General features: G+C 58.2%; 1 protein-coding gene across 1 annotated transcript; it reads right to left on the reverse strand.

Moving 5' to 3' along the window:
* Positions 1-1,099: 1,099 nt before the first annotated feature.
* On the reverse strand, positions 1,100-13,688 carry POMGNT2 (protein O-linked mannose N-acetylglucosaminyltransferase 2 (beta 1,4-)). Its single transcript, XM_024565891.3, has 3 exons — positions 13,418-13,688; positions 10,802-10,954; positions 1,100-3,429 (listed from the first exon to the last, which is right to left on the reverse strand). Exon 3 carries the CDS (start codon positions 3,326-3,328, stop codon positions 1,586-1,588), a length of 1,743 nt encoding a protein of 580 aa, XP_024421659.2. The 5' UTR covers positions 3,329-3,429; positions 10,802-10,954; positions 13,418-13,688; the 3' UTR covers positions 1,100-1,585.
* Positions 13,689-14,002: the final 314 nt, after the last annotated feature.

The raw sequence follows: 14,002 nt of genomic DNA on the forward strand, positions 1-14,002 counted from the left end.
TGGGTGTGTATCTACATGCAGAGTCACTGAGAGAAGTTGCAGTCGAGACTGTGTCTTTAGCAGGACCGCCCAGTGGTCCTGCTGCCCCCGCCCGGGCCCCGGCAGGGTCTGGGACTTGTGACTGCACGGACTTGTTGCGGTGGCTTCATGCGGCGGCCTGGGATGGTGACAGGAGGGGGGTGCAGTTAGGGAGAAAGATATTCTGGGTTAAATGTCACAGAGGCACATGCTGACCATGAAAACATGCCCCTCAGGTCTCCCGCCGTGGATCCGCATGGGCTCCGAGCTGGGCCGGCAGCGGTGTCTCCCTCTGAAGGAGAGGCGAAGACTCTTTCCCCTCTAAGGACAATGTGACCTGGGGTTAACTCTCTAGCCCTGCGTCCAATGGAAGCCAGGTGAAGGCGGAGTGTCAGGTGTGTGTTTGGCGACATTGCCGACCGTGAGGTTGACCTCTGTGAGATGAGCCACGTCTGGACGGGGGGACTCCGAAGGGATGAGCTGAATTCCTGGGGGGACGCCAGAGCACAGGCTCCCCGGGGGTGGGGACTCTTACACCAGGCATGTCCCCTGAGGGGAGCCAGGGACTATGACTGAGTTGTGTGACAATGGCTCCCGTGGGGCTTCTGAGACAAAGTGTCCCCCACAACTACCACCGTGGGTCTCGTCTTGTCACCCTTGAGCAGTCACTTGGGGGGGTGGTGAGCAAGAGAATGGACCCTGGACTGGTGTGAGGGCCCCTCTGCTGTGGAAGGCACTGCCCTGCCACCTGGCCAAGCGTTCTGTCCTACATCCTTCTGAGTGGACACCATGCCGGGGTCTGTCATGGTCTCGTGAGTGCGAATGTCCAGCTGACCCTGAGAACCGCCGGTGGTCACTGTTCTTCCTCACCTCACCCTCTCTCACCCACTTCCAGGCTTCGTCCTACTTAGATGGAATCGTGACCTTCACCTGGCAGTCAAGGTGAAATCCAATCATCCGGCAGGCCTGGCTTCCCAGTCCTTGACACTTTCCCTCTGCCGCACCCCTGTGGGCGACAATTGGGACTAAAGGGCACCTCCCAGTCCTACTTCCTACTGTCCAATAAAAAACTCAACAAAGATGTTGAGAAGCATTTAATGCATGTCCCTTTACTGGGCTACAGGTGAGTTTTATGGTGATGGAAGCTGATGACCCACCTGCCCAAACCACCACATGATCGGTTACTTGTAGTTTCCAGAAACCTGGGTACCAGCCAGAAAGATCATGCTGGTAGGGACCAATGTGATCACCCAGAAAAACAGGTTCCGTAGGATTCTTACCTTCCTTCTCCCTCCTCCTCCTCCTCTCCCTAAGGACCTTCTGCAGGGGTGTGGATGCTCAGGATGGGAGAAGGGGACAGGGGTGGGAGTGACCCACTGCAACAGGGCACAGAGGAATGTCGCAGACCCCGCACCCCAGATGCAGTAAGAAGACACAGAGGCGCAGGCCCAGGGCGGGCCTACTCAACAAATAAACAATCGCCTCCCAGAAGCCACCCTGGGGGATAGCGGCCCAGGGACCCCGAGCTGGCGGAGCCGCCCTCCCGAGGCCTGGCCTCGCACGCTCGCTACGTGTTGCACACCAGCACATCTGCAAAGGGTCCCAGGAGGAGCTTGTTGAAGACGCAGCGGACCCACACCAGGTAGGTGGTGAAGGGCTTGATGTTCTCGGTGAAGGTGTGGTTCTGCAGGGCCAGGATGTAAGGCACGTAGGTGTTCTCCCCCTGCTCCTGCAGCCACACCTCGTACTTCACCTCCCGCACCTTCAGGTACTTGAGGTTCCACGGGATCTGCCAGGAGACGGTGAGGCGGGCCTCGGAGGCGCCCTGCACCGACGCCTGGCACCGCGCCTCCCGCACCTTGCCTGGGTAGAGGCCCACGGTCCACTTCTGCTTCCGCGGCCCTGGGCGGCCCTTCACCACGCGCCGTATGGTCTGGATGAGGGATGGGATGTCCACCTTGGTGTCCTGGTAGATTCGGAAGAGCCACTCGGGGTTGCGGCAGCAGAGATGTCGTGGGACCTCCTGGCTCTGCAGGATTCGGGCCTGCTCGGCCTGGTCTAGGTGGACGATGCCCCCCTGGTCCCAGGGCCGCTCAGGGTGTGTGACCGTGTTCTCTGGCACCATGTTCCGCCAGGCAACATAGTGAAGGTCCATGCCAGGCAGTGTGGCCAGCGTCTTATACGGGGTGTAGTGATCAGGATTGACCGCATATGGGAATAGCTCCACCACAGTGGCCCCACGCGGCAGGAAAAGGGCCGTGACCAGCTGGGCCCCGTGCATGCTGACCAGCATGGAGGCATTGCTGACCAGCCCCACGACATCAGCAAACGCGTGGTCTTCCAGGGACACGGTTACTGTCTTCATCTGGAACTCCTGGGCCAGCGCCAGCAGCAGCTCCGCCTCATTCAGGATGAGTCTGTTCTCCATGCGGCTGAAGACCAGAATGTACTCCTCACCTAGTGGGCCCCCCGCGTGGCTCACATTCAGCTTTTCCGTCATGAACCGGGCGAACTGCCGGATCTCGTTGCCGGAGACGAGGATGTTGGCCTTTGGGCCCTGGGGCTGGACGAACCCGTACTGGTACCAGGTGGTGATCTTGGACAGGCCCACGAACGCGTCGGAGAAGCACAGCAGCCGGCCCAGGGTCTTCAGCTGAGCGCGCAGGAGAGGCTGCTTGGGGCTGAGGAGCTTGTAGAGGTCGAAGTGTGCGCCCTCGCCCCAGCCCTCCATGAAGAAGAGCCGGGCCTCGTGGGCCAGGCCGGGGAACTGGCGCAGGGTGTAGAAGAGGGGCAGCAGGTCGTCGTGGAAGACGTGCATGAGGTTGTCGGGGTTGAAGCGGTTGGCGACGAGGGCCACATCGGGCACGAACACCGGCTTGGGCAGGAAGCGCAGGGCGGCGGCCGGCAGCTCCACGAAGTTGAAGTACTGGGTGTTGTGGTCGTCCACGGTGGACAGGTCAAGCAGGGCCGGCTGGAAGCGACGGGAGCCCAGGTTGGGCAGCATGACAGAGGTGTTGCCGTGGAAGAAGATGAACTCCTCCGCCTCGTTGGAGTAGCAGAGCCACTTGAAGCGGCAGATGCGGTCGGTGTGCGTGCGCCCTGTGCACACCATGTGCGTGCCGCCCTCCATCAGGCTCTGCAGCGCCTTCGGGTAGTCGATCCTCAGCGCGGGGGCCGCCTCGGGAGCCTGTCGGCCCAGGGCCAGCTCCTCCTCCAGACTGGCCGCATGCTCCCGTAGACGCACGTGCTTCCACAGCACGGCGGCCAGCACCGACACCAGCAGGGCGTTGAACACGGCTGAGAGCTGCATCCTAACGCCGCCGCCGGCGTGGGATCCCTAGTGAGACGATGGCCGCTGCCAAGTGCCCCAGGCCATGCCGGCGGGCACCCTGGGCACCGATGGGCAAAAGCCTGCAGGAGAGAAGGACAGAGAACAGGTGTTGGCACAGTCTGTCCGCCGCTGGCACTGTGGGCCAGGCGCGGTGCTTGGCTCTGGGGCCGTCCGCCCTAGGGGACCCGGGCGCTGTTCCGCACGTGAGCAGTACAGTGGACTAGACCCCACGGCTTCCCTGGGGCAGTGCACATCTCTTCACCTGGACTTCGGGCTTGGCCAGAAAAGAAACAATAAAGAATCAAAGAAATCACTATTACGAATGCAGAGTTCTGGAGAGTAGAGGACTTGTAAGGTAATATTCAGAAGAGGTAAAAAATAAAGCTCTCCCGGGGGCAGGAGAGGCACATTGTGCGGCAGGAGTGGATGCAGGATCTGCTCTGATCATACGGAGAACGGCTTCCAACAGAAAGCGAAGCTAACAGCCACACACCCGGGACTGTCAAAAAGTAACACCCCCAGGAGAAGGAGGAGAGAAAAGAGGAAAGACCACCTCCAACCTGAGCGAGGATCTCAGCCCGGGGTACTCCCGTCTCCCGGGGGCATTCTGCTACCTGCCCCCCCCACGCACCCCTGCAGTGAAGGCAGGCTGGCAGCAGGGGCGATGTGGGGTGGGGCCCCCAGGCAGGAAGGAGGCCAGGGTTTCCCTTGGGCCTGGGGGGCTGTGGGCAGCAGCCAGTCCACTGAGCTTAGGTTGGCAAAGCTTATGGGAACCAGGCGACACAGGGGTCCGGGGCCTCGTAGCCGGGAGACTGGGGATGGGAGGGGACTGTTTATTCACTGCAGCTGGTCCCCCGCCCACCCCCTAGGCTGGGGAGGCAGGATGAGCACAGGGCCCCTCCCGAGGCCCTGCAGGCTCTCAGGAACCCTTCCGGGGGAGTGTGGACAGGAGAGTTTGCAGGGGATGACAGAACATCATGCCGGAAACAGAGTGGTGTTAGGTGTTACAGCACAGGGCCCCAGGGCCGAGTGCCTGGGTTTCTAACTTGACCTCTTATGAGCCAGGGAGCCCACGCCAACGCCCGGTGGGAACAGATGCATGGACACCACCTCCACTCCCCCATTCGTGTTTATTGGGAACCAATGCAAGCAATCTCCTTGCACTTGAACCCTTGCCTCAGGATCTGCTTCCGGGGCAACATGAATTCCACAGATACTCCACAGTATTTCACCACCGTGGACACAGATGGAGAGCCACCCTTGGACTTTTACCTGCTGGGAAGTCACCCCCAGTGATGTGGGAGAAAGCCAACAAGTACTGGGGCAGTCATGGTCATTACAGGGGACCCACACTCCCCTCTGGGTCCCTGCCCCCCAAGCTGCTCTGCATAAACCAGAAGAACTGAAAGATCAAGCAAAATCCTCAGGAAGGTTTCCAAAAGGGAACCGATGGAGACAAAGAGTACATTAATCAGACCCCTAGTTCTGAAGAAGATCAAAGAGGCCTTCCCCCATCACCGTATAAAACATTCCTGGATAATGAACACAGTTCCCAGGAGGAAGATTCAAAAGGGTGAACAAATGGCCCTGGCTGGTGTAGCTCAGTGGATTGAGCACCGGCCTGCAAACCAAAGGGTTGTTGGTTCGATTCCCAGTCAGGGCACATGCCTGCGTTTGTGGGCCAGGTCCCCAGTAGGGGGCATGTGAGAGGCAACCACACATTTGATGTTTCTCTCCCTCTCTTTCTCCCTCCCTTCTCCTCTGTCTAAAATACATAAATAAAATCTTTAAAAAAAAAAAAAAAGTGAACAAATGGGCAAAGCCCTTTAGTGGGCCACAGCCCCAGGGACGTCCCCTTTCTCCAGGCCAGTTCTCCCTGTTCTGGGTGTGCCAATGCCTGGGCTGTGTGACCGGAGACCGAACACCCACGTTACAGCTCAGGGTAACGGGGGCAGGGCAGGCAGGTGGCCCCGTGGTACCTACTTGTAGCAGCCTGCTCCGGCCGCTGTAACAAAGGACCACAGGCTGGGCTGGGGGCTTAGACAACAGAAATGTATTTTCTTCTAGCTGGAGGCTAGAAGTCCAAGATCAAGATGTCAGCAGGTTTGTTTCCCCTAAGGCCTCTGTCCTTGGCTGGCTCACTGCGTGCTCACAGAGCCTCTTCCCTGTGTGTGCACAGAGAGGACGGAGCCTCTGGCCTCTCCCTGTTCTCACAGGGACACAAGCCCTACCCGACTAGGGCCTGGCCTTGATGACCTCACGTAACCTTAATTACCTTCGGAAAGGCCTTTGGGGGCTTAGGGTTGGACTATGTGAATTTGTGGGAACAAAGCCCAGTCCATTCCACTACTCTGCTGGTCTTTCCAGAGCAGACAGAAACCCACCGACGATGTGAAGTGTGCCAACGTGTAACTTCCGGCAACCATTCACATTGAATGAAGATGAGGTGCAGGCCCCAGGGCTGGGGCTGCTGGCCACCCCCACTGCAGCCGGGTCCCCAGCTGCATGACAGCCAGAACCAGCTGCTGTGCACCGGCCCCTCCTCTAAGAGCATGGCGGCAGAGCTTGGGGACCGCCAGCCCCAGGCTGCAGAAGACCCGCCAGTCAAGACGGCGTCCACACAGGGTGTCACATCATTTTCCAACAGTTTCACTGCCAAGGGCTGTTCCTAACGCTCACTGAGAATCACAGCGCGCTGATTTCATCCCCGAGAAGTGCTGTGATGGCAGCTGCAGCCTGGATTACTCGAGCGGAACGACGGAGGCTTTCGGTCCTGCATGGATGCTGCCTCGCACCCCGCGAGTTAGGGAAGCGCAAACTGGTTCCGACACCTCAGACGTCCACAGAACGATCTCTCTCCGCACCCACCTCCTTTTGTTACCAGAAGCAGCACATACAACTGGAACTGGCAACCTACTGCTTGACTGTGCCCCCACACTAGACATTTGCAGGGCCGCGGGTGTTCTGACGAAAGTATTTAACCCTCTGCCAAACGACGGCAGCCTCTGCGTGCTCCTTGTAAACCTGGCGGTTAACTGAGCGGGCACATTTAACACTTAGTTAAGCACTCACACTCTTAGACTAAACCTTAACATCCATCACTGTTTTGTATAAAGGGCAAAGCTGAGTCAGAGCTGGAGACACTGATCCTAGGTTAACAGCTGGTGACTGGGACTTGACTTCCTCATCAGCAAAAGGGGGTGGAACACCTTCAAAGAGGGGCGCCCCGCTAGAATTCCAGTCTGTGGGACTCAGGCATGATGGGTGCGATGTCAGGCTTGGCTGAGGACAGCCCAGCCTCCCAGGCCCTCAGCCCAGGTAGGACAGTGGGGCAGGCGAGCCCAGCCTCTCACCGGCTCACCTGCACTCTCATCAGCCTCTCAACGCTGAAACCTTCCTTCCGCTGGCCGCACAGCCTGCTCTGACACCATCTGCTTTCTGCATGGCACGGTGAGTCACCTGCCTGCAAGTTAGAGCTTCCTGTGTGGTCCTCTCCAGCACCGCAGAGCGGCGCAACAGCGCACCCGTGTGGCCGGAAACAGGGATGCCAGCAAGGACCAGAATCGTGGGAGCCGCTGCTGAGATGCTCAAACAGGAGACCGGGAACACGCCTGCATCAGTTTCTCTAGGTGAAACTGCAAACTCCAACAAAAGCCACTCCTACAGGGTGCTCAGACCCCACCGTGGACACACAGCCAGTGGGCCCCCGGGGCCGGTTTGAGAGGACTGCCATGTCAAGAGGGGCAGAAGACAACTCACCACAGGAAGCACCCAACATTCACAAAGATGCGTGAAGCACGCACAGTGCACAGGTGCCTGACAGGAAAGCACCCTGGTCAAGGCTGGGGCCCGCCAGAGAAGCGACCTGGAGGGCGAGGGGGTGTTTAGCAGGGTGTTGGAGGTATTTTGGTGGTCATGGGGGATAAGGCGAACATTTCTGTTAAGTGCTCACGTGTCCCCAAGGGCAGTGACTGCTACAAACCTGACCACAGCCACAGGCCCCGCCATGCCCAGTGATCACACCTGCCCGCTCAGCAAGACCTGAGGCCGCTAGGCTCCTCACCCATCCTAGGGCAGTGGTGGCCGGGCCCCGCACGACAAGGCAGGCAGAAACCGGGAGCCCAGGCTGCAGGCCAGGCACGTGCCCTGAAGGGGAATCGAACCGGGGACCTTTCGCTTTGTGGGACAATGCCCAACCCACTGAGCCACACTGGTCAGGGCTGGCTCGGGTTTTTCTTTGGCCCCTTCACCATCCTAACAACACAACAGCAGCATCCCTGGCCAGTTACTAGATGCCGAGTTCTCCACTTCACAGTGACAATCTGCATTTTAAATAGATGGTAAAACCACTGCCAGAGTTTGGACCTGCCCAAAGCTACACAGGAAACAACCAGGCTCGAACCCAGGCAGGCTGGTGACGTCAACTGTGATCTTGTGTTTCCTTCTTTTTATCTGGAAATCATTCCAGACTTACAAAAAGTTGCCTGCATAATACGAAGAACTCTGCTACGGATTCACCAACTGTTAATTCAACACGTTTTGTCATTCCCTCTCTTCCCTGAACCATTTAAAAATAAGCTGTAAACATCTTGCCCTTCTAGCCCTTAATGCTTCGGCATGTGCTTCCTAAGAATGAGAACATTCTCTAATGTAACAGGAATTCGGGAAGTTAACATTGATGTGCGATGATTATTAATCCGTGGTCCCTATTCTGTGGCCCAGAACCCGATTCAAGGTGAAGTGTGGCACCCCATTATCAGGTCTCTCTAGTTCCCTCCAGTGGGGGGCAGCGTCTCGGTCTCTCCTTGACTTTCGTGACCTTGACCATATAGTAAGAGTGAGGGTCAGTTCCTTCCCAGTATTTTTCTCTATGTGGGTTTGTCTGATGTTTCCTCACGAGTAGACTAGCTCTGTACCTTTGCCAGCAATCAGAGCCTATGGGCTCGACCATGAATATGACCCTATTCTGGTGCGGTCAAGGTCAAGAAATGCTGTCGGGCAGGGGATGCTCGAAGGAGCAGGGAGGGCACTTCCCTGGAGAAGAGAAGCCCTGGCCCTGGGCAATCTTCTGACACCTGAGAGGCTCTGCAGCAAGAGCGAGGATGCCCCCCCATGGGGGAGGGGCTCTGCAGCCCTTTCTAACCGACAGGACGCATGTGTGTGGTGATGCCACATGCAGCCCAGGCCCCCAAGCATGTGTATGGACTACAGGTACACACCTAACTCCCAGCAGCGGGAGGCCACCCTGCCTTGCCCCTAGCACAGTGGTGTGGGCCAGCCCAGGGCCCTCAAGTGAAGCCTGCAGGAAGCAGTCACAGGGAGGAGGCGTCTAGTGGGTATGTAGGAAGAGGACTTCTCTAAGGGTTGGGGCCATTTACCCATGGAGGGACCGGCCACTTTGTGGGTCCCCGCATGGAGGGAGGCCAGCAAAACCAGGCCAACCTGTTAGGGCTACTTCACAGGTACGGAGCGGGGCTGGGTCCTGCCAAGCAGAGCTCATGCTGGGACTCATGGTGGGACGCAGGACCAGCATCACCTGGGAGACTGGAAATGCAGACTCCTGGGCCTGCATCTCTGAGGGGTGCCCAGGAACCTGTGTGTCCTGCAGATTCTTACACGTGCTCAGTGTTAATGAGAGCTGCGCGGACGTTTTGCTAACACTCCTCAACTCTCCAATTCCCTGCTTCTCAACACCCAGCAGGGCGTTTCTGTCCAGCCCAGGGTGACCAACCCATTCGACAGAGGATGACCCGCCCCCTCCATCAAGGCTCAGTAAATTCTGTCCCCAGCCTCTGCCGAGACGATGCACAAGCCCGCACGCCAGGGCACACGGACAAGCCTGCCACACTCGGAGCGCCCTCTGGAGGAAAGTTTCCCCAACCCACACCTTCTCGCACAAGCTGCACTCCTTGGGGCACGAGGGGCAACAATCTGCCCTGGGTTTTCTCGGCCGCAGATAAAAAGGGAGGAAGGGTGGAGCCTGGGTCTGAAGCAGCCCCCAGTGGGAGGCACAGGGAGAGGCCAGATCCAGCGGTGGCGTGTGTTGGCTGCCCCGCCCCTGAGAAATGAGCCCCTGAACAGAGCAGGGCTGGACCACTTCTCCAGTTCCTTAGGGTGCCTACTTACACCCCTGTTAGAAGTACTGGGACCCAGCATGACTATGGCCACTCCTGGTGCCACCCCAGGATGTGCCATGATTCCTGCCGCAAACCCCCCCTGCTGGAGGACCCTGTGGGGGTCTCCTCACTGGCGCATCTAAAACAGGCTGACACCAGACGCTGGACTGGGAGGAGCAGAGACAGCAGGAACAGTGGCAATATGGCAGGCCAGGGTCCCTGAACCCTCCCTGGGCCTGTGACACTTCAAAATAGAGAAGAGACGACTCTCAGCAGGAGCCTGTGCCAACGGCAGTCGCCCCTGGCAGAGTGAGAAGTCTGATTCTCTGAGGATGCTGGGTCCCGGGACAGAGGGAGCCACACGAGATGGAAAGATGGATCACCGCCCACGCCCACTCAGGAAGAGAGAGCGCTGGCCTCTGTGCTGAGGGTGGAGGTCAATACCACCGCCATCTCGAATTACTGAGCACCTACTATGTGCCAGGCATGGTCCTCAGCCCTTTTCCTGCTCCTTTTCATTTAAGCCTCACAAAAGTCCTCCTACAGGTTCCAGTACCATCTCCGTTTTCTTGCACCATGAAAAGACTGAGGCTTGGTGGAATGAAGCGCCTCGCTTTAGGTCTTCCAGCTCAAGCAGGGACCCCAGAGTTCAAGTCTGGGCCTGACTCCAGGGGGCCTGCTCTCCAGCACTGTGTTCCTCTGCCATCAGACTCAGAGGTACCGTTAGTGACGGAGAAGTAGGGTAGACCTCAGAGCAGCGAGTTTTTGTCACTCGAGGGCAGAGCAGGTGTGGATGGCTCTGGAAATGCAAACCCACAGGCCCTCAACTGTAACTTAGCAACCCAAGGCTTCCTCTGTGTAATTACACCCCACCGGCCAGGCATGGAGCTACGTGTGGTGGTAGGAGGCGCAGGGCGCTGTGCCACTCTCTCCCCCAAGGAACTCTGGGTGCAGACTGCTGTGGCCATTATCCCCCCTGCCCCGGTGCTGTGCTGAGGGGCAAGCCATCAACTTAGAATTACAAATCCCCATGTTTTAGAGCTGAAAAAGCCCTCGGAAATGATGTGCTCCACCCTATTCTGGAAAAGAGGTCCTGAGGGGCAGTGTGCTCCTCCTCACATCCAGGCTCCCGTGGGTGGGCCTCCTCCCCTTCCAAAAGCAGACAGCAGGCCCAGAAAGAGGAAGACAGTTCTGAGACCCTTCCCAGCCCCTAAGCAAGACCACTTCTTCTCATAACCAAGCTCTCCAGGTCTCACCAGACGGCACGCTCCCCCATCCCCGAGGGTCCTTGCTTGCTTCAGCTGCCTCTTCCTAACACGGCAGCTCCCAGACTCACCTGGTGGACAGCCTCCTCCAGCCTCACGGGACCTCAGACAGGGACAGGAAACACGCAGCCAGGCTGCCAAGTCCGGTGTCTTCTCCAAGTGGTCTGAGAACACCCCCGGCCCTAACAGGACAGGCTGCCCCGGGCCATGATTGCGCTTCAAAGCTGCAAAGACCGAGAGGTGGAGAGTTAAACGGCACGGATTCTGGAGCTGAGACGCCAGGAAGTGAGCTCCTGTCCTGTGGCTTGGCAGCAGCGGGACGCCGGACCACCTCTTCTCCTTCCTTTTCACGCACAGAAAGCTGTGCGGAGTTAATGTCTGCATCTCAATGGGCCTGGAGATAAGGGTCCACTCGTGAAACCCTCACCGTCCTCTACATGAACCTACCCATCACCTGCGAAAGCTTCCTCCTGCCCTCTTATTATGACCACCCATTTTCTGTGATAAAACACTTAGCACAGAAGATCCGCCCTCCTGGCAAACTGCACGTATATCGTGACACACAAGAACCGCTAACTGCGGGCACTACGCTGCACAGCAGACCTCTAGGACGTAGTCGTTTGTGTGCCTGAAACCTTGCGCCCTTTCCTGAGGCCTTCCCGACCCCTTCCTCCAGGCCCCGGCAGCCACCTGTCCACTCTCCGCTTCTGTGAGCGTGACTGTCTTACATCCACCATCCCCACAGTGTCACGCAGGAGTTGTTCTTCTGCGTCTGTCTGCAAGGGCCGATTCTGGACCCCTGCCAGCCTCCATTTCCTGGTCTGAAGAACAGACACGACACCTCGCTCTCCAGGGCGGTTTTGTGAATTCAAAGAGACAACACGAGCAAAGCACACTGCCTGACAATTATTTTTATATCAGTATTCTTAGTCATAATCACGACGGAGCAGCTCCCATTCGCTGGCTCTTACTCTCCGCCAGGCACAGCGTTAAGTCCTTTGCATGCATTATCTCATTTATCCATTTCACATCTGAGGGCACAAGGTCAGGGTCGTTCAGCGGATTGCCCTGTGTCACGCAGCCATTAAACGGTGGGGCTGGGATTCAAGCCCAGGTGTGGTTCCAACGCCTATGGTGACACTTGTGGGTCCCCCTTTCACATTCGTCCTTTCACCCCATTTACAGAGCCCCTCGGGTGCTGAGCGGGTCCCGGGGAGAGTATCCAGTGACAAGCAAAGCGAGCGTGCCGGGGATCCTTAGGGAACGAAGCATTTGGTAATTTAATTTTCCAGTTAGCTCAACATAGTCACTGGAAGCCTTTGTTTATAGCTAAATATTTTCTAAAGCAAAGCTTAGAGCACGCGCTTGCCAACCAGAAGGCCAGTATGAAAAAAGCTGCAGCTGCTTTGACAGCCCCCACGTGGAGGCCACCAGGATGCCCACATGGCCAGGGGGTGCGGGAACCCAGCCACCAGCACCCGCCCTCCGCCTTGCTGGGCATCTCCACTCTCCCTTTTCCTCCCGGAGAGGCTGCCCATCCTTGGGGAAGTGAGACCCTGTGTTCCTTCCTGGCTGTGCCTCCCAGGGGGGCTCAGATTCCCCATCTGTTAGGTGAAAAGGTGAACTGGAGGTTCTCCAATGCCGCTGAGAGCCAGAGAGGGCAGCAAGTCCCAGCCCGAAGGCAGAGCTGGGCTCCAAGCTCACCGCTAACGTTTTCTATCGGAGGCGACCACACATGGTGACATGTGCCGAACAGACATCGTGGGCCAGACCCTGGGCTGACGACTTGTCGGGATTATTTTCTCTAATTGCCACAGCCACTGGGTGATGATGGTACTTTTACTCCCGTTTTGCAGAGGGCGAGACAGGCCCACCGAGGGCGAGCGCCATGGTTAAGGGCACACAGCTGGTAAGGGAGAGGCAGGGTGCGAATGTCCAGCATGTGAACAGTGAGCATCTGGTGAAGGACGGCTGTTCTGTCTGTACCCTTCCCGCTAGGTCGGGCAACCCCACCATGCAGGCCTCCCAAGAGTAGGCTTTGTGAGTTGGTTGGCATAAAATAAACAGACCCTGGGCGCCCACCACCAAGTGCAGGGCTTTGGCAGAGGATTTCCATCGGTGACCTGGGGACGGGGTCCTACACATGGGGTCCAGAGTCCACGGAGCCCCTCCTTCAGGGGCTACCCAGGCACTGTCAAGCATGTGTGACAGGCTCTTATGGCCACACTCACAGTGGGTGCCCTGTTGGGCCCCAAGTAGCCCAGGGATCGGCTGCAGGCCTGCCCAGGTCCTGCCTTCAAAGAGAGCTCGGGAGGCGCAGGCCCTCTTCGCACACCTCGGCTGGCTCCCTGCCACCCGCGCCTCACGCGCACCATCATCCCCCAGGCAAAGGGCTTGGGGACCAGCTGCAGTGCCTGCCAGGAGCCAAGGGCTTCAGCGGGCACGCCCGGGCCCACGGCACCAGGACCCTCAGGGTCCACCCCCCTGACCCTTGCCCACCTCCTGCACCTTCTTAAGCCCTCATCACACGCCACCCCTCCGTTCTGCAAACTACCCTCGGCTCCCCTTCTCCCAAAGGCCCGGTGGCCCCATCGTCCACCCCCTGGAGATGTCCAGGGGCCCATCCCGCAACTCCAAGCCCAGCCGGGTCACGGAGCCCTAGCCAGCGCCGAGCGCGCGCATCTCACCCGCAGCCTGGACTCCCCGGGGTTGAAGCCCCCTCCGCCCACGCGTGCAGGAGTGCTTTCTGTAGCGACAGCTTTGTCTGAATCCGCCGCTGCAACGCCACCCGGGCGCCTGCTCCGAGCGGGGAGGCCCAGGCGAGGGGCGCAGGCAGCTCCGTCCCGTCCCGTCTGCCACCGCCGGGCTCGCGGGTGCCCGCCGCGCGCCGGCCCCGGCGTGCGAGCCGGGCACGGGAGTCCGTGCGTGTGCGCAGGCTCGCGAGCACAGCCACCCAGCCCTCGGCCAGAACCTCACCTCTTGGCTCGCGGAGTTCTGGGAATTGTAGTTTGAATCGGGGAACAAACCATCTCTGCCATCGGCGGGATGCTGGGAGTTGTAGTTTGCTTTCTGGGAGAGGCTGTTTTACTTGGTGTTAAGTTTATACAATTATGGGAGTCCTGATAATAAATTTAAATGCAACTTAAGCCAATAATCAGATGCTATTTGTAAAATCAAATTAAGTATGTATTTTTCCGTGTATAATGCGCAGTTGTTGACCAAATGTTTGAGGGAAAAATAAGGATGCGCATTATACATGGGTATAATAATTA

Source organism: Desmodus rotundus, chromosome 8, assembly GCF_022682495.2.
Source record: "Desmodus rotundus isolate HL8 chromosome 8, HLdesRot8A.1, whole genome shotgun sequence".
Taxonomy (NCBI): domain Eukaryota; kingdom Metazoa; phylum Chordata; class Mammalia; order Chiroptera; family Phyllostomidae; genus Desmodus; species Desmodus rotundus.

What these genes read in the sequence shown, in the direction of transcription:
- POMGNT2 (XM_024565891.3), bottom strand. Translation starts at nt 3,328, where the DNA reads ATGCAGCTCTCAGCCGTGTTCAACGCCCTGCTGGTGTCGGTGCTGGCC.